The 25,558-nt window shown below is 38.5% G+C and overlaps 1 protein-coding gene across 7 annotated transcripts in view; it reads right to left on the reverse strand.

The window, feature by feature from the left end:
- marchf8 (membrane-associated ring finger (C3HC4) 8) overlaps window positions 1-25,558 on the reverse strand; it is an 83,316-nt gene that overhangs the window by 4,287 nt on the left and 53,471 nt on the right. For 4 of the 7 annotated variants that reach the window (XM_028006803.1, XM_028006806.1, XM_028006804.1 and 1 more), the window contains 5 exons: window positions 22,108-22,158; window positions 13,266-13,345; window positions 4,272-4,452; window positions 3,266-3,401; window positions 1,279-1,293 (listed from right to left, as the gene is read on the reverse strand). In XM_028006803.1, the coding sequence (XP_027862604.1) occupies window positions 1,279-1,293; window positions 3,266-3,401; window positions 4,272-4,452; window positions 13,266-13,345; window positions 22,108-22,158 (463 nt within the window). The remainder of the gene's footprint in view (window positions 1-1,278; window positions 1,294-3,265; window positions 3,402-4,271; window positions 4,453-13,265; window positions 13,346-22,107; window positions 22,159-25,558) is intronic. The other 3 variants (XM_028006805.1, XM_028006807.1, XM_028006809.1) reach the window with 1 other exon arrangement.

A 25,558-nucleotide genomic window follows, 5' to 3' on the forward strand; every position in this document is an offset into this window, starting at 1 on the left:
CAAGATCAGGAGTAATCAATACATTTGCTTTGCATTATAGTTGTAAACATCTAAGGAAAATATATGCAAGTGGCTGAGTTTTACAAAAAACTAGTAAAATCTTACAACTCTTGATCATTTTCTCAGCATGCCCTTAAAGGGAAAAAAATCTAAAAATCTACAGGAGATGTTATACTTATGTTTATTTTATTATAAGGTTTCAACAGATTTGAGTTTCAGTCAACCACTAAGACAGATTAAATCAAAAGCATAAATTTAATACTGTCGAACAGCCGAGTGTCTAACCTGACCCAATTTTAGCAAAGATCTGACTTTGCAAATATAAAATTTGGGATTTGTGAATGCTACTCCATATCCTTATCTTCATTTCTAATATTAAAAGCTAAAAAAGGATGTTTTATTGGATGAAATACCAAAAATTAAATAAGAAGGATAGAGTGAAAGGACTGAACAGTATTTGTTGTAGACTACCTACATTATAAATACATTTTGTTTGCCCTAGGGGTAGTTGCAGGGTTTCTGCTTATTTATTTGGCTCCCACATGCAGCCTTAGGGTTTTTACAAAATTGGAGAACATAAATATTTGTCAAAATAATACACAACAGAGAACAAGAAATATTGGTCTCCTACAGCACAGCTAGCAAGGATGTACAGCTTCAAGATGGAGTTACTAAATCTCATCTTTGCTGATAAAATATGTTAATTAAAAAGCAATATTTACCTTACTTTCCTCTCTTCCAAAAAAGGTATGCATATTTGCAAGCAAACTATTTTGCCTGTATATATTTCTTTTTAAAATGTCTTTACTGAGAACAAAGCGGAATCAAACTCAACTCCATGTTTGCGTGGAGAAACCCGATTCTCATTCTGATGTTAAAAAGTTTAAATATGCAAACCCACTGTAAGAAGGCAAGCATGATAACTGCACGATTCAAGCTGAAAAGAAATGTCAGGCACTTTATTATAAACCTTGCTTGATGAAAATTTGTGAATAAAGAGAATTATTGAGTGAAATTACGTTCGTATGCTCTAATGAAAACCTCTAGTCACAATGTATAACAGAAGATAAATCAGTGTGTCCTTCGACTTTGTCTGGATTCTGCTACGGAGAGATGTTGCTTACCCTAAAATTAAGACAGAAAAGGGTAGAAAGAGGAGGGACAGGGTGTAAAGTGTAGGTGGAAAAGAATTGGATATAATTGACAAAAAGTTGACGGGAAGGGGGAAAAACAAAAAACACACTCTGAAAGTCAACAGGCCAAAGTGGAAATGTTTACCTGGGATTCTTCGGGCTGCATGAGTAAAGAGAGCGTCACGTATTATAAAACACAAGAACAGATTTCCAAAATTAATATTAGGTCAAACAGTACAGTGGTAACATCTGAGAAAGTGTGTCATCAGGCAAAACCTGTTGCATCAATTAAAATTATGAGCAAATGTTTTAAGGTGCTGAACTATGCAGACATATCAGATTGGTCATCACAGCTTTGAGCAAATTAAAGCATAAAAACAGCAGCAGAGGAGCAGAGCTGGTGAGAAATTACTGTACATCACCATGGTGACTGAACCCGACAGTCCTCAGAGACTCGGACATTTCTGATTCATCAGGTTGAGCTTAACAAACAGCCTGCTGCTCCATCTGTACACCGTCTCAGAAACGCTGTATGGAGCGATGAGTAACAGGAGACGTACAGCCAGCCAAAGCCATAATGGCTCTGCATTAATGCATCCATCTACATTTTAAGTCCTGATGGTGCTGTCAATTAAGCAGAGTGCTGCTGTCTATTTGCTCAGAATGGATGCAGGAAGCAGCATATCAAATATGTAGAGGAGGTCCTGACCTGCTACTTTATTTGATCAGTTTCAAACAAATGCGAAACCCATTTCACTTCCTTTTGCAAAATTTTTCACTGCCCCTAGAGAAATTCAGGTTTATTGTTATTATAGGACCCATCTTTCTTTTTTAAAATCAAGAAATTAATAAAAAAGTTTAAAGAAATGTTTTCAGAGAAATGTTTTAGCTGAGAAGTTACCACAATTGTGTCTGTGCATATTCTGAAGAAAAGAGCAAAAACTAAAAAACAAGGTCATGGAGATTGCTACTCTTAAAAAGCTCTCTTTACTACTTTAAAAGCCTACTTTACACTTACTGACATGTGCTAAGCTAATTAGACATTCATTTTAATTGTGGCAAATTTGAATGAATTTAGTCAATTTCAATTACTCCATGTTACGCTAATTTGCAGCTAATGTTAGTTATCAGAATTTACAGATACATTTTTCACTTATTTGGTAAGAAAGTCAAGAAAAACGCAAAAGGACTTCAACCAACTTCTTCAACAAACTGGTTTATTTTCTTAAGTTTTAAACAACAGTAAATTCCCTTTATTTTTTGACACTATTTTGGTGAGGTAAGTGGTTATTATGGGGCAAAAATAAATAAGGCAAAAAAACCAAAAAGCCCATTTCACTCATCTAGTTTAGACAGTTTTATACAACAGCAAGTTTTAGATAAAACAATGTCCGTAAGAAATATTCATTTAAAAGATAAGTGAATTTCTTTGTATTTACAGATGCTGTCTGTTGCCAGATTTTATCCAGTGCTAAACTAAAGCTAACAGCAGCTATCAAAATGACCCGCATCCTCCTCAAAATGTTTTTGTTTTGTTTTTTCCACATGGATTATTACATTTGTTGTAGGCTGAATAGTTGGTCAGCTGCTTTGTTCAGCTTTGGTAATGTACATGCATGTGTCACGACGACAGATGTAATTTTCCCTGGCACACACAGATGGTGCGTAATGAATGCTCAGAACCACATGCTCACAAGTCATGCCACATTTGTCCTTGTGAGGATGTTTTGCTGACTCAGTTTCTTCCTTTCACCCCAGCTCACGATGAACTGCCCTTACAAACAAAACATCTGAACAGCACTCTGCCTAAACCGTTAAGCATTTTTCCTTCACGAGCCTCATAATAAACATGAATAAGTGTGTTTTCAATCACCACTAAAAAGATCTTTATCTCTGCTGTGATTCTGCACATGAATTACACGTAGCTCTGACCACAAGGGAGACTTTCATGCTATCTTTAGTCTTGTAAATGCATGAGTGAGTGATTTGTAGATTATGGAAAATCACTACTGAATGGTTCATTCAACACAGTGCATGGTCTAATACAGACATTTATTGAAGATTAAGGTAAGTCTTTAGAGTGTGTATTTTTATGTGTGTGTGTGTGTGTGTATAGCTGCAACTCTGCTTACCGCTTTTAATTTCCTCCGCCGTTCTGTCGATGAGGACGTAGAGCGACCAAACCACGCAGGTGATTGCGATGACGTGGAAGGTAACTGAGCACATGATCTTCCTTCTCTCGCTTGCCGTCATCTGAAGTTTCTCCCACTGCAGCAGATGGAAAATATGCAGACAGAAAGCAGATGCATTCTTTTAAACTTGGCACTTTTTGGCGATAAATACTGGATGTAAAACATTCAGCTGCTGAGAGGAAGACCTGAGTTACACTGCATTTCTTGGCGAGGTTAATAAGACGCAGAAAGAAAAGTGGCACGCTGCAACCCAGCATACTGGGGAGCAGCCAGCTGTTTGCCAGGCAGCTCTGTTAACAAAGCTGGAAAAGAGCCCAGCCATTTAAAAATAAAAACTGTAAGTGCAATCAGATTATTGCTGTAAATAACTGCTGTGCTTTTTCAAAATGCCCAAATCCATTACTCCAGTCATGAAATTGTCCAATTGTAGGGTAGGTTTCATTAAAAGCGTGTCGCAGCACGACCTAAATCCTCAGTTAAAAGACACCTCATGCCGTGACCATCATTCCCATTTCATCGTGATCTTCTCTACACGCTCGTGTGTGAAAATCGTCAACAATCACCCATGGGGTTGAGGAGCTATTAGAAGAGCAGCATTTGTTTAAGGCCTTTTGTGCAGTTAATGAGGGGTGGAAAAATTTTAATTAGTGTCCGGCTATCTTCAGGCCACAGCAATTGATAACAGCCTCTCAAAGATGTATGCTTCCTCTAAGCCATTTCAAGTGAATCATTTTCCTCTCTTACAGTGCCCTGCTTCAAAGCACACAGTCATGGTTGTGTTATCTGTGTGACAGATTGGAGACAGTTTTTCAGCTTCATGGCTTGCCAAATTAGTAAGAACATTTGGAAATGGAGCCAGAACAAAACCCTGAGTGAATTTATCAAAGAAATGGAGTGAGGGTCCGTTGGCTCTTCCTTAAATTAATGCAAACACAGTCAGTCGCACCTTGCGCAGTGGTTTGAGCTTTGTCTCCATGATGAACTCATATTTGCAGAGCTCACAGCAGCGGGTGTCTGAGCTCTTGATCCACTGCTGCAGACAGCCCTGGTGGACGAAGCGCAGACTCCCTGTGCAGTGGCACGGTGTGATCAGAGGACTCTCATCATCTCCTTCACAGTGACAAATCCTGTGAGAAACCAAACATATACGGTCAACACATAGCTGGAAAAAAGTCAACTGACAAAAAGAAGGCAGAGGGCAAGGAATCGAACGATCCAAAAAGGTAGACTCAAATGTGCTAAGTGCCATCTAAACATAGACTGCTACAATTTTCACAATTTAAAGTTTTTGTTTTGTAAACAACATGTCTGAGGAAATTATTGGACTGACTGGAGTGTTTTCTGGATGTACTGACTAATGCAGCACTGCCAATCCAATACCTGTTGCTTCAAACTGCTGGGCAGAAGCCTGAAAGAAGTCAAACACTTTTCACTCATAAAAAAAAAAGAAGACATGTTTTACTCTTTGGAATATTTCTGACTGTGAAACCTGACATGGGAACTGAAGAAATGCCATGCATCACTCCTATTGAAGAAGATGTGCCAACATGTAGCATGTCTGTTCAGCCCGACTCTTCACTTGCACACTTTCTGTAGAGCTCAAGTCTGAATATACAGTCACAAAACCCACTGAAGCAAATGCATGTCTCATATGAATAAGATTAAACAAGGAAGACTTGTTTGATTCAGAAAACACTTTCAGTGAATATTCCTTAATCTGGATTACATCTGAAATATGATGCATATTTATCATTTACACCAATTCTGTGGCTCAAACCCAATATTTTTTTACATTTATATCAAAATTTCACCATGTACAAGGTTTTTACCCAGTGCTATGACAAATTTAGAAACTGATTTGACAAGTTTGTTATTTTGAAAATCAGACTTTTTTTTTTTGCTAAAAAAAACAACAACAAAACTGAGTATGTATTGGGCATGAAAAACTAAATCTTGCTACCGGTTAGTCACTTTACTTGTGTGGTCTGGCATTTTGGTTTGTGGTACACTTAACATGTTAGACCGCATGAAAGTGCTAGTCAATACTAGTAATGTACACTAGTTTGTTGAAAGGAAAGAATGTAAGACCATCTCTACACAACTACATGTTCCTGTAACTACGGCTGAGCAACCTACCTTCATGGATGCAAGAGGAAAATTGATGGCAAATTGAATAAATTGATAATAATAATAATAATAATAATAATAATAATAATAATAATGGTAACAAGAGAGCCAATAACAAAAAATCAGAGGGAAACTCCAGGATCAAAGTTTATTAGTGTCATATTGCATCTTTTTTAGTTTAAAAAAAAGTGGACTTAATGGACACAAAAGGAGAACAACAGTCTAGATAGCAAATCAGAAAAGAAAAATGCTGTAATTGGGCAAAATGCATGATGGCAGGTGAAAAAGCTTTTAGGATACTGTCCTTTGGCTATATGAGACAAAACTGGAGGTTTTTGACCAATCAGAGCTCCATCTTCACCTAATGGCCCTAGAGTGAAACATGAAGCAGTCTTCAGGTTGAATCTGTGGAGAGGACAATGAACTCTTAAGACCATCGAGGTATTCTGGAGCAAAATGTGCTGCCTCTTGTCTGAAAGCTCAGTCACATGTCATGTTTCCTTCTATAGTATAATGACCAAAACACACAGGACCAGGACACACAGTCAGGCCCAGTTTATATCTGGTGCCAATATGTATCCTAAGTGAAGCTAATTGTCTGTGGATAGTGTTAAATACAGATGCAAACACACACAAAGCTGTATTAAGGAATGTTTCCTCCAGACTACCTCCAGAGCCTGAGACACTTGCGTCTGCATTGCTTTGCCACTTTGAACACAGAGATACAAAGAGCCTCACCTGGATGACTCAGTGGGGGGGAAAAATACATATCAACAAGAAACAGCAGTTGTCAAAATGAGAGCTGCTAAGCAGCCATCTGAAATGAAGTATTCTTTTGAAGGAATCTTTGAGATAAAAACCCTCTTTATCCTCAGCGATAATGTTTTTTTCAACAGTTGTGATTTATTGATACGTGGATGTGGGGGGGAGAGGAGGGGCTTTCTCTCAAAAAATGTTATACTGTTGTTTCTGGACCCGACTGAAACTGCTGCAGTCTGCTCATTATTTAATTACTCTTTCAAAGCACAAAGCCTCTGGAATGCCAAGTCACATTTGTGCAGCTTTTAATGCGTTTCTGTCCTGCTGTGTTATGGGTTAATATCTCGTTTTCTTTTTCTCTCATATCACATCTGTTAAGTAACCAATTTAAGATTATAAAAGTCTGTGGCTGACATAACTTCATAAAGTTGTGACTCAGATGAAACTCATGCATGTTTATATCTGGACAGCAATGCAATTAAATGACAGGAAGCATCTGCGATATTACAGGAACACCAGCGGCCCTGCTGATTTCTAATCTGACAACCCAGGCATTGGCATGGCTTTATCTCCACATAAAGTGGTCAGGAGACATTTTAATGCCAGACCGACACGTCCAGATTATCGGGATGTATGTTGATAACAGGAATGACTGCTTTAAAGGGTTGTGCAACAGAATGTTAAGGCGACCATCACTTTTGTCCAGGCCAAATTCATTAGTTTTTAATGATATTCTTTTGGTCCACGATTCAAAAGCAATGCTGGATTTTCAATGTTGATTTTCTAATTTTAAAATCTATATATACAACTACTTATTTCAGTGACATCTGTGGGTTTTTCATTTAAGGGTATCAACAATTTTGTCTTTGTAGATGTTTCCAAGTTTTGTCCAAGTCCAAAATCCAAACTACTGAGGACATCAGGGTTCAGGGATTAGTCATCCATATTAAAGAGGCATGCTTAATTCTCTCACTACAGTGTTGTGTGTGTGCAGATGACACAGCCTGATAAGATTGTAGACAAGATGCACTCCTCCGCATGTGAGTCGGGGTCTGAAAATGCTGTAACTATCAATAAACAGTCAAATGGATGGAAAATGATTCATCAGAGCAGCGTATAATCTCTGTCAAACCATTTTCTTAAACATTTCAAAGACAAGACAGTAGAAAATTGATATGATCCGCGAATACTGTGACACGGACCAGCTGCTGGCCACGCAAGACGGTCACACGTCTCAAAGACAACAACAGAAGAAGTTAAATACTGCTCTAATGGAGAATAACAAGTCCCGCGTGTCCACAGAGGCCTCATTGAGAAACGGATCAAAAACAAAGACCCACAAGACAAATCAGTCGATTTTCTGAGCCCTCATTTCCCTCTGAGTTATGTATGAGGGAGCGTCGCCGTCTTTGCGTGTTGCGGCAGGGAGCTGCGGGACACCTCTCTGCGGAGCAAGGAGCAAACAAACGGAGAAGGTGGAGATTGCAGTGGGAGCGTGGCATTCAGATGGGATCGCCGTTATCACGCAGTTTGGAAGAGGATAAGAGCAGGAGAAGAAGCACATGCGCCTACACATGCTAGGAAGTGAAGAGAGCACGCAGGATGATGCTTATTTGCAGCCTGGCCTGATCTGGCCAAAGCGCCACAAGATTAAAAGAAAGTGAACAAAGGCGGATAAAAATAGGTCATTTACCACAGAGGAGGAGGTGGAAGGAGCAACGGATTAAACCAGAGAGGAGGTGCAATTAGCATCTCCAGCGGAGGCCTTTTTTATGCTTATGGTTAGGCCGCTTTCTTTACGTTTTCCACAGATAAGATGATGAACTACAGACTCTCATCCTACGCATACTGTATTCCTATTGAAGGAAAGAGAAAAAAAAATCAGCTCGGGGAAATGGACCATGTTGGTGCTTGTCTGAAGAATTAGTGTTTCAATTGAACAGATGAGAAATTATTATTCTGATAGAGATTTTTCTTTTTTTTAAAATGTAGGAGGGAAAACAATCCCTACACCTCCACTTTAAGTGTAAGAGCTCAGAAAATAAAGACAAAAACAGTACTGCTCAGGAATGCGGACTGCGAGCTAACAGCAAACAGGTTGACATCATTAAAGATAAAAATCAACAACTCTTGCTTTGTCATCCAAGGGGATGTGCATCTGTAACACCAGCATAACCAGTTTGGAAAGCCTGCAAAAAATTTGACAGCATTTTTGCCACCAGCAGTTCATTCCAGAAGCATTTAACAGGGGAAGTTGAAATTTAATTTGCATCACTCGGGTAGCCACAGTCCACCTTCCTTCTCAGTCATTTTACTACATTAGAGGCGACGCCAAAGTATGTCAACATGAAAATGTGAGAAGGAAAACAGAATCGGGAGATCACAAGGACTACAAGCCAAGATAGAAACAAGCCCTGCGAGAGTACAGTACGTCCCTGCTGAGGCATTTGCTTTCTTCCTGTTTGGAACCTCATTCAGCTTCCTCATACTTTTCTCCAGAGGTATTCAAAATGTCTGAGCTGCAGTCTCTCGCACGACGCTTTAAAATCCTGCCCGTTCTCCTGCTCTCATCACCAAGTGTGTTTTAAAATTTGTTTTTCAACCAAGAAAGACTTTTTGTTGTTCAGGATTTTGAGATATTGAGCTTTGAGCATACAACGTGCATACTAACACACAGATCAAATAACTAAACTTGGATGCTAAAATTAAAAATGTACGTTTTCTTCTTTTAACTGATTAGTAGTTTTCCACCATATGCAGTTAATATGTATAAGGAGCTTTACACTGCAAATTAGCAAACTGTTAGAACCAAATATGTAGGAGTATATGTGTAGGTCAGTCACATGCTAATATATATATATATATATATATATATATATATATATATATATACACATATATATATATATATATATACTTTTACATATATCCATCAACTAAAATAAATATTCAACTGAGTTAATATAATAGCTACGCTTTTAAACAAAAATCCACTTCACTGTTTAATTTGTGAATATTTGATGGTTAATTATTTTTGCCAACTTTTGTAACTGTTGGACAAGTCTATATTTGCAAAGAGGGTCTAAAAGTGAAGGCATATTTTCATGCTCAATATAGATTTTATGAAATTTACTATAGATGAAATATCTATTTACACATTTCTTTAACTTATAACTCGGTTATATTATATGCTGAAGGTGTTTTCTGGATTGAATTACATATAAAGATGTTCCATGTCACTGCAAGACCGTGTTTATTTGTATTACAACAAGCTCTTTTTTTATTACATATTAGTACTATTACAATTGCAAAAAGGAATACAAAACCTACTGAGTGATTGAATGAAGATGTAATGCCAATAAAATAATGCACTTAGAAGAAACATCGTTTTATTCTTTGTAGTAGCAACTTTATAAGCAGTGTAACATTTTCTACTAAAAGACTGGTAAAATATAGTCAAAATAAAGTCAACATGAATTGTTTTTAAATGTTAACGGAAAGATTACTGAAATGATCTTTGATGTGTTTTTAGTAGTCTGGCAAGATGCGGAACAATCCTTATGAGCTTTCCCAGCGCTGCAATGTGTTGTTAATCAAGGCTTGGCTAATGATTAGTGGAAAAACAAGTTTGCGTACTTCCTTAGGTGAACTCAGATCTTAGCTCACGTTCCAGGCCACCTGACAGAGTGGCTGGCACAGGGTGTTTGTGTTTGCACACGTGTGTACAGTCAGAGGCCACGCAGCCTATTTGAAGCCCATAATCTCTGTTGATCTCTGACCTGTGTGTGCCCACATCTAAGCTCATGTTGCTTTTCTGCTTTAACGTAATGAAGTAAGAGGAGTGCAGGTACAGGACACAGCTGAGGGGGCAACAAAGACATAATTGTTGTCTGTCTGAGCTAAAGACATAAATCTCTTCAGTCCAGTGAACTGTCACCATATCGACAAACGGATGGTGTAACCCAGAGGGGCTCGGTGTCGTGCTTTCGGCTACTAATCATTATCTATTGCTACCAATCAGCAGGTTTCATGCAGCCGTGGCCTGATCTTCAATCAAATCATTCCCTATAAGGCTGCACACAATCAGCCTTGTGAACCAAGACCTGTGTTAAATAGACCTATTGTCCACTTCTTACCAGAGAAACACGCTTCACATGTCAGAACTATTACATTTTCAGGACTGACCTGCTGCCCTGAGCATTCCCACCAGCCCTTATTCTCAACTCCAAACATCTGAGCGAAATCAATCACATTTTTCTTGAGACTATAGAGACACTTTACCCCACCATCGATCTAGTCTAAATGAAAAACTCTTAAAAACACAGCTTGGCAGCAGACCTGGGGGAAAAAATACATGGAAGAGTCTCGAGACAAAAGTGTAGTGAAAATAAATGGAATGAAATGACAACACAACCAATGTCTTGTTCTACACACAAAATAATCATGGTGGTTGGGAAGGAGATGTTTATGTTCAGCGATGTGAAAAAGTAATTGTTCCCTTACAGTTTTCTTTTGTTTTGTCACTCTTAAATGTCTTGGATTAAAAAGAAAAAGGAATAAGACAAAGACGGCCAAGTATTATGATCTAATCAGTCCACAGAATATTTTTAAATTCATCAAGATGTTTCTGGTGAATATGAACATCTTGTGCTCTTCTTGATAACTTTATTATGCTTGAATGCTGAACACTGACATTAACTGAATCAGATGAGGTCTGCAGTACCTTAAATTTGGTTTTGGTTCCTTTTCTGACCTCCTAGATGAGTCATTAATGTGTTCTTATGGTAATTCTGGTGAGCTGAGAACTCCTGCAAAGGACCCTATTTACGTGAATGCTTGATTCTACAGGTCTGGCTGGATGTGACTAGTGAAATTAAACCAAAAATAAAAAGTGGTTAACTTCACTGAATGGAGAATTTAACAAAAGATGATTTCAACTATTTTGAAATGAAAACAAGGCAAAAAACAAAAGAAACCTGGAGGAAAGGAAATACTTTTTACTAACGCTGAAAAGCTACGCTGGGTCCTTCTGATTACTGGTTCCACTCTGAGCAGAGTTTTGAATGACAGACACTGCTGGGCTGGGTGACTACACTACGGGAGGAGGAACTCTCCACTACTCCACAGGTCTCTGGGGAGCACCGCCACATTAACTGTACGATGGAGGGTTTCAGGGCTGTAGACCATCCAGACAATCACCCACCTGCAGCAGTCCCCTGATAGAGAATAATGTGACAGTGGCCCTGATTTCTCCGTCAAAGGCGACGAACAGCATTCCAGGTCCGTGTCCTCGTCCATATAGCACAGCGGGGCTAGAAGAGTCCCAGACACGCAGACCGTCTCTGGGGTCGTCGTCTGGCTCGCGCCTTTGGAAGGTGATCTACTATGCTCCACTTCGAACACACTGTCATCTCCTTGAGAGAGGAAGCCTGACTCTGTGCCTTCTAGCAGCATGCTGCAGGACTTGGTGATGTGGAGGTGGGAGGCGTAGCTTCCCAGCTCAGAGCACTGCAGGCTGGCGGAGGTGGAAGATTGGGAGAAGGGAAGGAGGAGACGAAGGAAGTTTGAGCCTGGAGTGGAAAGAGGCTGGAGGAGACTGCTGGGGTGAGGAAGAGGAGGAGCAGGACCGGATGAGTTGCCCAACATGTATTTGTGGTTGTTAGTGAGGGAGGGGACAAGATGGAGGGTGGTGCGGGTTGAAAGTGGAGCATCCCTGCTCTCCCTCTTAGATGTGGCGACCGGGTCGTCTCTGAGGATCTTGCTGTTGGGACACTGAGCGAGCTCAGGCTTCACGTCCAGCTCTCCCTCTGAGCATGTGCGATCTATGAAGTGCAGCCCACGACAAAGGCTGTCCACGCGCTGACCCACGTCATTCAGAGACAGAGAAAACTTGAGGGAGTTTTTAGGCCGAATGCTGACAGAGGCGGGGCGCAACACAGACAGCCAGTCTCTCTGCTTGGTGCACTTGGAGCCGTGCAGGGAGTCTGCGCAGATGGTGGTCACTGAAAGACCGTCAGACGTTTTACCGTTGGAGTTCAACAGGACCACTGCAGTCTGTGTCTGAGTGTCCTGATCCTGACTGCTGTAGTGTCGGAGGTTTGTGTGTATGCGTGTGTTTATGAAAGAGGATCATATGATAGACAATGGGATTAGAAAGTGGAGAAAAAGACAAAAAAGAGAAATGGAAAGGACAATCATGTGCTTTAAAATGGAGAAACAACAAAAAGGAAGATGAGGTTGACTTTAGCTGGCTTTGACGCATGCAAGGTTTGATCTCAAACTGGAATATCATCTAAAAGTTAATTTACTTCAGCATACCAATTCACCAAAGCTAAACTCGTATTATATAGAATATACCTTTCTGTGAAATGAATGCAACCCTTTATTTAATAATCATGATCAAGAGAAGGGAGTCTGACCACTGAGCAACATTCATTTTTCTCCTCAACTCAGGTAAAACATTTGTAATGTTTTTGGTTAAGATTGGCTTAGCTCAAGGAATGCACCAGCTGTCTTAAATGGTCTTTGCTTAAACATCCTGTCAAGGCTGCAAATATACTTGTGGCATATACACACCCTTTTCTACCACAGATTTTCTTTCAACAAAATTTTCCATTAATATAGTTGGATATAGCAGTCTGAACAAGATGCTTCTTTATGACCCATCACTGTAATTTGAAGAGATTGAATTTTGAACATTGAATTTTATTTGGCTGTAAACCACAATCATCAAAATTGACAGACTCACTCTGTGTAATGAGTCCATAAATGTAATTTTTTAAGCAAGATTCCTAAAATAAAATTCTCAATGATATTCTAACTTATTGCAATCCAACTGTAAGTGATGATCTGATAAAATACACTTTACAGCAGTTTGCACGCAATCCTTGGAAGACTCACAGTGACAGTAAGTAGCTTAAAAGTGCAGGGAAAGCCAACATCGCCCACTGATGGGGAACTTCACTGGTAACATTTGCAGAGATAGATTCAATTTATGGCACTCGGGTGTAAACAGCTGTCAAGGGTAAACGGAGAGATTTGAAGCAGTTTGTACCTGCAGATGTCCTGGCTGGACGGGGAAACGGACGTCCTTGAGAAACTGCATGGGGCGTTGACTGAGGTTGGGCTCCCCGCCTGGACAACAAAAACATTCAGGAAAAATTCAGGGAAGAAGAAAAAGGCTGTTCAAGACAGAAAATGAAATCATGCGAGCATCAACACTCTACTGTTACATAAACTTGAAATAACCTAGCATGTCGCACCCAGTTATATTTCTAGTGATGACTGTAGTTGTCTTGTGGGGTGACAACAATCAGGCTCTCGGGCTTCTCAATCCGATTTAGTTTTTCTTTTTTTTTTTTACAGAAGGAATCAAAGCATGTTGAATACTGATGCAGAGGATAAAAAGATGAGAGGGAGGAGGAAATTCCCAACACTGACAGTTAATCTATTGGTTTTAAAGTTGTGGCACGAATATCCTGTCTGAGAACAGAACAGAGGAGGGGGGGGGGGAAAAAGGCAACCACGAGGAGAGATGGTGATGAGACAGAGAGATATGAACACATGCAGTGCTGAGGAAAGACGACACTGCAGGTGGTGAAGGTAGGACGAACGTTTAAATGACAGACCTTAAGCTTTTATACTTGTGTAACATATTGTAAAGTAAAAATTTTCACGGAATTTAATGGGATATAAACAAACAGATAAACATTTTCCTAACTTCTTTTAACAAATAAAACTTCAAAGAGGTGACGTGAACTTGCATTCGAATCTAACTGAGTCAAAACTTTAAAGAGGATGTTCACTATGTATCATAGTGAACATCTGAAATACCATTATGTAACTGGCCTTAATTTTACTTGCAGAGCATAATTTTCAGGTTGTATTTGTAAAATAATATTAAAAACGATGCATCCTTTACCAGTACTACTGGATGTTCAAGACAGAATACATAAAATGGCAGCAAAATATATTAAAGTTTACAGTTGTAGCATAATTCAGGAGGAATGAAGACTTTTACAAAGCACTGTGTAGCTTCTATTAGCTCTTTACAGAAAAGGAATAGTTATGTTTTTATGACAAAATATAAGCAATGAAATAATTACCAAACCACTTCAGAGCCAAGAACTTTGCTATTATTCACCCAATTTGGAAGAAATTAAGTAACTACATTTCTTTTTAGCACAAATCACTGTGTGGTTCACACATAGCTGTGCTTGTCTTGGAGTGAAACAAGGCGCAACTTGCACATCTTTTAAATTTGGGTTATCATAACTCAATGCAGGTGTACAAGTACCATGAATAGGCTTTCTCACCACTTCTGTTTTCAGTTCTAGCTTCAGTTTCTCACAGTAGTTAAACACTTGTGCGTTTATTGATACATATAAAGTGTAAACCGTGGTCTTGGAGTTTCAGTATCTAATATAAAGACAATTCCAACACGAGAGTAATTATCCATCGACTTCATTTCCTGCTAAAGTAAAATTTATAGCTCATTACCCAACATGGATCAATGGAAAACTCGATGTCCAGCTACGCCCTTCAGCATGTGTAATCCCTGCGTGCATATGCTGCAAAGTTATAATTAAAAAAAAAAAAAAAGCTTTCAGTTCCACACCAAAGGCCAAACTCTTTTCTTTGTTCTGGTTTTCTTTCATTGTCCTCCAAGATTACCATTTCACCCAATCAATTTGTTCCTCCTGCTTTAATATTTAACTATTTCAGGTATAAAGATCACAATATAAAGATAGCTTATTAATAACACCGCAGTGTGTTGTAAAAGTATTCATAGCTTATTCTCATTTTGTCAAGTTAAATAAAACAAAAATTTATCTTATTGAGATTTTAAAGATTTTTATTTACACATGGTCCAGCTGTGTGATATTTATACTCATAAATCCAGGATTTTGTGAAAGCTTTAGTGTTTGGAGAACATTATTGCACAAACAAACCACCGAGAGGATGGAGAGAAAGTTGAGAAGAAGCTTAAAGCAATTTAAATTCTAAAACAAAATTTCAACCTTTTCATGGAGTTCTGTTTATTCCAACACATGAAAATGCAAACTTGCAATGCTGTGGCCTTGCATTTAAACTAACTGAACACACAACTATCAGACAACTACTACAAATCTTGCCTTCATGAAAAGCTGATAAGAATGAGAATATCATTAGTAGGGCTGAATAATTTTAGGAAAGAAACAGATTAAACTAGAATTGCTGAATATTCAAATGGAGTCATTTATTCCTTTTGTACCATTACATGCATTTATATTGCGATGATGACTGCAGTTCGAGATGCTGTGCAGGTGTAAAAAAAAAAAAACTACAAGTCCTGTGTGCAGTTTGTCAAAACCCATGTAAGCAAAAATGTGCAAAAATGCAGCAAAAATGTGGAAAGATCAGATCAAAGCATCTGTCTTTGGTCTATGTGCTTTCTGTGACAAAGAACTAAAACTTCACATCACCATGAACACAACACCCCACGATGAAGTCATGATGCTTTGAGGAGCGTGGAAGTTGTTTGGAGAGGAAAAGCAAAATACAGGGAATTCCTGAAGAATAAAATATGCTGCAGAAGACTTGGCTGAATTAATCCTTCAAGTACAGTAGCTATAAACTTTTAGCCTGTGTAAGAATGCATCATGTTAGAATAACCCCAAGTCCAGATCAAAACATAATCCAGAAGCTGTGGCAAGTGCCGACGATGGATGTTTACAGACGCAATCAATAAAACCTGACAAAATCTGAGCCTTTTTGCTGAAAAAGGCAAATAGTTCACAGTCATGATGTGTAAAGCTGATAAGTATAGCCTGAAACACTTGCAGCAGTAATTGCAAAAAAGAAACAGGTGGTTCTACAAAACAATGCATCATGTGGGCTGAATACCAACAATCTAAAAATATGGAAAGTTGAGCATTATTTTCCTTCCACTTCACAAAATATGTTCCACTTTGCATTGTTTAGAAGTACAAAATGCCAAAAACAAATGAACAAAAAAAACCCACACTGGTACAAACAGATGATTTATCCAAGTTATTCCTTGGTTTTATGATTGCAGAAAGTTACTGGAGGTTTAGCATTTTTTAAAGCTTTGCTCCTTTTAATCATTCACTCAGTAAAGTCGTGCATGCTGGCCAATAAATAACCAGCAGCGACTCTGAACAGTCAGACAACAGGGTGGCGAGAATATTCCTGAGATTTTAATGATTAACTGCCTGCCATCTGTCTGAATCTCCAGGCTTCTATGAAACATCATCTCAAAACGTGCTGTTTTACCTCAAACATTCTGTGTTTTAATAAAACTGTGTCCACTAAGCAACAATTATTTTATTCTAATCTCCCTCCTCAATTTTCTTTTTAATCCCCACGCGTCACCACCTGCCTCGTTTCTCAAAAACTGATGTTAGGAAGCTTTTTGATCGTTTCGTACGTTCTTTGTTTGAAGCGAGCTGCAACCACATTTACTCACATTTTAAAAGTGAAAATCTAATAGGACCAAAGGATGAGAGACCTTAAAAAAACCAATGTGAAAATGACACAAACAAGATATGAAAATCAGAATTAAAAACAAAAAGAAAAAATATTTATTACAAAGGTATCAGGGTGAACTTGGCCTCGTCAAAATTAATTTCACCAATTTAAAAGTCCTATTGATGATTTCCTCAAGGAGAAAGCTGAGGCAGAAGTTATCTCTCCAGTCCTGCCTGTCAGCACGATTACATAAGAGCCACTGATAAGACTCGATATCAAGCAAGCTTGGAAGAAGAATCATTAACTCTTCCAGATTACGTTGCTAGAAAAAGGCTTTGTGAGAGAGTTGCTCTCTCTGGCCGCCATTCAACACTATCACTTTTATCTCTTTTCATTAATCTGTGTTTTTAAAAACTGTTTATCTACACTCAAGGTCCCCACAGCAGCCACTGATAAAAGCTGACAACACTGCTTCCCCGGGGGTTAAAATAACCAAACAAATATCATCTGGCCACGAGCAGGACGTAGTGATGGAAGGTCTGTGTGGCCTGAAGCCACAGCCAGCAGCTGATTAGGCTGGATTAACATCCATCTCTGACCTTCATGCAGATTCATTATGAAACTAGTTTATTACGGCCCTGCTAAAACATTAAGCAAACCGGAGTAAACAGTTCATTTATTCCGTGTTTAAATCTTCATTTTCATCGTCTGTGGAGACCAGAACTGCATCTGGCAGCTCAAAATAGTTTAAGCGTCTTTATAGGTGCAGTACCACAGACTAAAAACACATTAATAAAACGTCACAGCAGTCCGAGTGATGAGCAATATGTCTGGTGTATTGTGGGAAAGTCCTTCAGCTCATACCTGAGATGAAGCGAAGAGACGTTTAAATATTGAAGCCGCCTCTAGTGATTACACACCAGGGCTGTGTAATCACTCAACCTGAGGTAGGTCTCTGTGAAACTCAATCACGGGACAGCTGTAACCTTTTCCATAGATGGCAGACAGGAGCCCAGGCTGAGGTATATTTTCTGGACCACTTCTTAAAATTGAAGTGATGTACTAACATTTTCCTTTCCCACTGAGACACTTGAAAAACATTTAGGCATATAATCTGGACAACTTAACAGCAGTAGTCGGTGTCGAAGGCTGATTTGTTTGATTGGCCAATTATTTCTCTGGCACTTAACACTGAATTGTTTTTGTCTCCGCAAAGGCCTTGTATGTGTGCGTGTGTGAGCTACAAAAACTGCTGTACATTTGGACAAGCCTTAATTGTGGCAGCTTGATCTCCATTAGAAGAGAGAATATTTTAGCTTCTTAAAAATTAATAAAATTGCCTCCATGTATTGATTTTCCACATAGCACTTTCCATCTGTGTATTATTTGCAATTATTTGAGACATTAGCCTGGTTTTCTTCCTACTTTTTTACTTTGATAGAAAGCACTCATTTGCCTGCGAGTGTGATCTGTGTTTTTCGGGCATTAACTTGACATACACTTAGTTGTCCTCTGCAGTAGAAAGTTCACCTGGCTCAGTGTTTCTGTGTTTAGCTGAGTCATTGAAGTCACCCTTACATCCAAGGTTCTGCTGGTGGTTTCTCCCTGTAATAAGCACCACAAAAATTACCAAATCCTTCTGGTTTCCCCCACTCAGATCAAAGTTCTGATTTCCTAGTCGAACTGAATACAACATGAGAGCCAGCATCAAAAACATACCACAATTTGTCATTTTTTAAATTGGTGAAAACAGTTGTAAATACTAGTTTAATAGATGGAGACTCTTTTTCACCAAGGTTTGGTTTGTTTTCTTTGATAACCCTCCAAAAGTAATTTTGTAGCACAGCTGGCTTTTTCCGCTGAGGAACAAAAATTGCCTGATCAGAAAAGAAATCAAATAAGAGACGAAAGTGCGGTGGAGAAAGTAAAACTGATTTGCGGAGGGCGGGGAACAATTTACTTTACATGGTGCCTGCTGTAAGAGTGCTACCCCAAACTGAAGAGAAAGAGCCTCGTGGAGATCTGGAAGACAACACTGTGCAGAACGCTAATGCAAACGAGCCTATTCTGTGAACAAACCTGCAGCTCTTCAATTTAAAGCTGCTCCAGATGCGTCACCGAGTGTCAGTGGCAGTCCAATGAATCCTGAGTGGCTGCTTTGTGGGCTTATGAGGACTGTTAATAGTTTAATTCGTTCCCAAAACCATGTGGGAGGCATTGCCAGTTTCCTGGCTCTGTGCTAAACAGAGAAAAGGTTCCAGCTAAGCCTTCTGACCTCGCCGGGTGGAAAATCAACTCATGCCAAATCGGTGGGCAATCTTCAGCCCACACCATGTGCTCAGATAATGCTCCAGAGGTGCTTCTAAACGTATAAGCGCACTCAAATCTGACCACTTTCACAATTTTCTGATGATTTTCTTTCCGGCGACCTTTATAAACACGAATTGAGCAAATAATGCAACAATAATTGGCTGTATGACAATCCATTTCCGTCCTATCTACAGCACCTTTATACCCCCACAGTGACAAGTCCATTGATGGAGGCAATATCACCCTCATGAAAGAATATACCTTCTGGCTAAAATGTTTTCCTATTTTCTGAGTCTCTTATGTTTCTCCTGACAGGTATTCCTCTGGTAGTTTTGCACACGCCTGCAAATCTGCAGGTTCAACGTAGCAAACTTCGCAGAAAACGTCAAGCAGCCCCTCGTTGGAAGGATCACAAGCATCTTGTTAGGTCATCAACACAAAAATGGAGCAGAATTTTTGACAGCATGAATAAATTCTTTGTGTGTGCTCTCAGATGCTCTAAAGTGGACCGTTGTGCCAAGCTGTTATGAAATACTCCTCCCAGGCTGAAGCTGTAGTTATTTATACAGAGACATATCAGTTAAGTAGGTCAACATTTAGATAAAAGAGCGTTCTTTTCTCTTTTTTTGCTGATCTGACACAATGTAATGTGATTTGGTTTGATTCTGAGCCATTTGAGGTAATTCAGCAACACTTAACTGTCCTTATTTCCAGCTCATGAGTTAAACAAGCTGAAATTCAGCAATGATTATTTATAAAAACTTGCATCTGTGGCACCTCAAAATAAGGCACATGTGTGATTTAACAGAACACATAATCAGTTCTGTATTTCACAGTGATTCAGTGTTGCAAGACAAATCAACTTGGCCTACATTTTGTGTTCTTGCTGCAAAGGGAAGATTTGAGTCGCTGCCAAAAATATGAAAATCCTTCATCTCATCCTGCCAATACAGCAGAGAGCGAGGAGATTTATAAATATAATGCATATATGAATAAAATCTCACTTCTCTACTCTTGCAGATCTCATTTGAAGCAGCTTGGAGGAGACATTGTTTTGAAAAGATAGTCCGCTGCAGAAAATGTATAATAATCCTGCAACGAGTTGGACCGTTGGCGTCATCTGCTGAAACTTTTATTGAGTTACTGCTATGTCTGGATTTCCAATTTAGTCCAACCTTTTCTCCATTGAGCAGACTCGCTCTTTTTTTCTTTTTTTTTTTAAACAGATGAGCACTCTCGTCCATCCAGAGAACAATTAATCCCGATTTAAAACCTGTCCGTCAGCCGCATTTCCCTGAAGGGGGGAGAAGGAAACACCATCTGGCAGCACAACTGCTGGATATTAATTAAAGCTGTCAAACTTAAGCGCATTCTTAATATTTCATGTCTATCACTTCATTTAACACACACATTTGTCAGAGGAATGGTGGTCTAGGTAGGGCATTCAATGACAATGTGTCTGCTTACGGACAGCCAAGGAAATCGCGGTCTGAATTAGTGAACAGGAGTCCTCAAAGTGAGGATATCATTAAATCGATTTATGGAAATAAGACTAGGGAAAAATTACAGAAACTCTTTCTTTTAAACAAAGGTGACAATTATTTATTGTGTATATTCATTATACAGAGGGTGATCTATTGGGCAATATATTTCAAGTGTTGATTACTATTAAAGTTGTGGAATATGGCTCACAGCAAATTAAGAACTCAAAGTGTGTTCGCATGAGTTTTTTACATTACCCATTAAAACTAATGGGTAATGTTAAAAATAATAAACACTTAATGCAGACATGTTGGCATGCTGAGAAGTTTGGCAATTTACTGCCAAGTATGTGCACTCAATCTTGAGTCAATTACATTTTTACACCATTTCCTTCCACTTAACTTTTAAGTGAACAATACTCTGGTACAACATTTCAGTTTAACAACAACCTTTTGTGGCTTGTGCGCCTTGTTGTGGGTGTTAATGGCTGACAACTCAGCAGCTTTACACATCAGGGATTATGTCATAGCATATTTTAAACACATGTATGTCTTTAGAAATACTTTATATAGGCCAAACCTTTTTGGGTCATCAGCAACTGTAAACAACAATAATCTAAATTCACAGAAATAAACATGTGAAATATTTAATTCTGAGTGTAATGAAGCCCCTGCTGTTGACCGGTCCTCCTGTTAACTGACTGCTGCAGATAAACACCAGAATTAAACTATTAAAGATATGAGTTACGCTTTTTGAGTGACAGAAGAAAATTAACTTCTCAATTATATTTAAATGCATTAGAATGTCAGCTGTAAGACACCACAATATTTGAGCTGTGGGCATTTTCAAAATATTCTCAAGTTCTCTTTTTGTTAATTGGTGTTAACCTTGCAAATATTTGGTAGCAAAATCTCCAAGTACAACAAAAGGAGTATGTGATATCACCAGTGATCTTTGATATTGACCACAAAAGTACTTTCCTTAAATAAAAAATAAACCAGGAAGAAACATTATTCTGTCATGAAATTTTATATTCAACTTTAATTCTAAATTGTGCTCAATCAAATAGGAAATGGCTAAGTTTAATACAGTTCTGACACAGGTGATTAGTTTACCTTATTTATTCATTTATTTTTTACAAGCAGCCCGTCTTATTAATGAAGCTGAATGCTGTCCTATAAGACAGTATTTATGTCCAACCACAACCATTACCCTGAAAATGAGCAATAAATTTGCCACTTGGGTGCATTAAATGCCACCTTCCTCTTGTCTAAAGAGCGAGTGGCTGGTGAATCAAATAAAACCGCTGGGAGCTGTCCCCGGGTGACAAAATAACTCCCGACATCTATTAGTCCAACTAAAGCGTTTATACTCTTAAGAGGCTCAGGGACGAGTGGACTGACACGGTGGCACCTCACTCAATACAGGAGGCCGGCTTTAGGTACAGTGGCATGAGAGGAAAGAAGAAGAAAAAAGGGATAAAGAAAAAGATTTACTGCTTAGAGAAGAGAACCTGACTAGGGCCATGTGATGTGAAATAAGGAATTTTATCAGCTGTTTTCACTCTGTTAGCTCCTTCCATCTGCCTTCATCTTTAATTTATAGATTCTTTCATTTGTATGGTTGTCACTCACCTTTGATATATTGCTGGATCTGCTAGCTGAATGACCTAGAGGCTTTTCATTCTGTAAAAAAAAAAAGAAAAAAGAGGAGAGAAGCATTTTAGTGAACAAATAAAAGCACATTGAAAACAAAATGAAGAATAAATGCTGGTCAGCATGCACGTTTTTTTTTTAAACTAAGAACACGCATCACATTACCATATGAAGCACATTTTATTTCTAATGAAAAGTGCTGCTAAAGGAGCAGCCTTCATGCATCAGATGCAACACATTTTATAGAGTAAATAAAGGAGGACTGATTCAAGATGCATCAATCAAAGCTCAGAGTTCCAGTGAATCTCGGTTGCTTGGTCTCTTAAGTTCGTAAATCAATTTATTAAGCCACGAGACTAAAGGACGGCAATTGCATAACATATCGTCCAAACTCCAAATCAAATGGTGTCGTACTATTTGCATCATTAGCCAGGAAGCGGAACAAGCAAATTCTTCCAAAGCTGTCAAGATGCGTTACGAAGCTTTACTGATTCCCACTCTGTGTCCTCAGCTTGCATCAGAGGCTGGGATAAACAGCTGCTGGCATGTCCCGATTCATTCAGGATTGGCAGTGAAGGTGGGCATGATTTCTTAATCAGTAATCAATCATAGTTACGTGACGCGAAGCTCAGATTAAAATAGACTGGACACGTGAACGAGCATGCAAGAAGAGCTTGGCTGAGAGAAATTAGCACCGTAGGAGCATTTTCTCAACATTACCACGCTAGGTATAGGTTAATTAAAGTGTTAAAGGGGTAAAAATCTGCTCGTCTATGCTTTACCCTGAACTCCTCAATAACTCAATATTCCACACATTAGTAGCACAGAATGTGTGGAATAAGCAGTGATCAGTTACTAAAAACTGATCACTGCTCATTTTTCCTCTATAAAATTCCTTCAAGATTTGAACACTGCATTAATACTTAGCTTGGGATCAGTCTAGAACATTTCCTTGAATGATGCTGTACTTGCAGTAACAATAAAAGACCACCACCAATTAGATGAATTGCATGCATCAGCATTACAAATCATGTCTAAAACCCAACCTTGCGGTCTTACTTGCAGCAGGCATCCTTTATATTGGATAAAGCTGTCACTGATACATCCCAGCAAGTGCAGGTGGAAATCTGACCCATGGGCTAGGCTGCACTATTCCTGGCAGGGAGTGTAAAGTGTAAAATGAGCTTAGGCCCAACGCTAATGTTCAAATTTATGGCCAAATACCCCTAATGACATTAGGGTGACATTTGATTAAATGCTACAGCATTTAATCAGATATGTTTGTAAAATTTAGAGGAGTCAAGCAGATTACTAAAAAAGATGTTGGCATATAATGAAATAGTTGACAAAATTACAGTTTTATATAGGGGAAATCAACATTTCTCTTAGGTAAACAATTAAATTCAATATTCTGCCATGAGTTTTGAAGCAACAGGAGTGTGCGATGGTGCATTTGTCTTCACAACAACTCAGACCTGAATTTTTACATAAGACATAAAAACTGGAAACATAAGCATTGTTTGTAAAGTCTCTGGTGAAATCTCTTTCTCCATACTTTGTCTGAAAATGTTCCCATGTCCTAAAAAGGAATAAGAACAACTGCATGTTTATACTCTCTCAACAAAAGCTGGAGTTTCGCCCTGCTTGGTTCCTCTTTATGGCATTATTGGTAAATACATTGACTACTACCACACGTTTACATGGAAATACTGTAAATAATTAAATACAAAACATGTCTTATGTTATGTGACGGCAGCAGATTTGCTTTATAAAGTAGTAAAAAGTCTTTGCTCAGATGTCAAGCTGATGTCTACATAGCTAAATAAAGAAAACTAATTAAATGAAGAATGCAGAGTGAAGACAGTGGTCTAAAGACTCACTTTAGTGTCAATGGCATCCTTACCCAAAAATTTGAGAACCCATGTCTGAAGTTTCGAGCTTGAAGTGGTTGTTCATGTTGTTATGGAAAATGGTCGGAAGAGTGTGAAAAATATGTTCTACATTTGTGTGGGTTAACTTCAAACATTAAATAAATGAGTTGTCTGGAAATTAACAACCTATTTCCTCTAAGATGACCAGAATTCTTCAAATAAAAGGGAGGACCACTGCAAAACTTTCTTCTTTCCTGCTTGCTTATTTTTTATATTTAAAGGGTGCACAATAACCCACTGTCCTATGTTATTTTCAGAGGAAATTGGAAAGGTCTGACAACAAATTACAGGATTGTAAGAATTACTGTTAACTTTTATGGAAAAAAAAAATCATTGTTTTCTGATGTGCCGTAGTCAGGAGGCAGACTGAGGACAGATGTTAGGTTAAACTTTTTTTTTTTGTTGGTCCAATCTACCTCGAAGTCAACAAATTTGATTTGAATTAACCCATTTAAGACCGGTTATCTAAAACAATACCTGTTACAAGCACAATGTCTGGTTTGCTAATTTACTCCGGAGAACAAATCTGCTCCAACATGTTTTTTGATGGTACTTGCGAATTTCGCGACTCTACTCCATTTCATTGTCTTCACTTTGTCAATGTGGTCCATTTAATTTCCACAAGACGGCAAGTGAGGCTCTCCAAGGGTACAATTTGTTCAGAAAAATCAATAACTAACTTGACACAGAATTCAGTTTCCCAAGGTATGGCAATCAAACCTTGAAAAGCACAACAAAAATATACACAAAAGTAATGATACTTGGCCTTAATCCTGTTTTCTCTGTCAAATGTAGAGCAGCAAGGGAATATGCTAAAGTAAATGTGAAATAACAAGGCCACAGGTGCAATGCTGTCGTAGACAGTAAATGATTACAGGAGATTTTGTTTACTTTATCATTGTACAATCTATAAGCAAGCAGCCATATTGGACATTGGAGACAAGGTTGGTGAGCGCTGATTTTCCCAGATAGACCCTCATACAGAGTCTGGCTCTGCTGGAAGTTTCCTCCTAATAAAAGTCTGTTTTTTTCTATCCACTGTCGATGCATGCTTGACCAGGATGTGAGATTGCTGCAAAGTCAATAACTTGATATAATTGGACCAACTGGCAATATACAGTAATTTGCCTGTAAAGCACATTAATTGTGATCCAATAGTGAAGTATTCAATTTGACGTGGAAGTTACTACATCATTAGAATGAACTGGATCGATTTGAACAATTTGGACGGGTTTAGATTTCATACAACTAGAAATGTGTGGGATCAGTTATCAGTGTTGATTTGACATGTGTTGTAATTTGGTGCTTTGTAAATGAAATGAAACAGAATTAAAGTTTTAGTGTGAACATTACTTTACCGTCAGAAGTCTGAACATATTTGTGTGATATTAAGGCTATAAACGTAAATGTCAGTTTTCATATGGCCGATTGTAAAAAAAGACTAAAATATCAACAAAAATCAAAGAGATGTTAGAATTTAAACAAAAGTAAATAATCTA

Source organism: Xiphophorus couchianus, chromosome 22 (genome assembly GCF_001444195.1).
Source record: "Xiphophorus couchianus chromosome 22, X_couchianus-1.0, whole genome shotgun sequence".
NCBI classification, from domain to species: domain Eukaryota; kingdom Metazoa; phylum Chordata; class Actinopteri; order Cyprinodontiformes; family Poeciliidae; genus Xiphophorus; species Xiphophorus couchianus.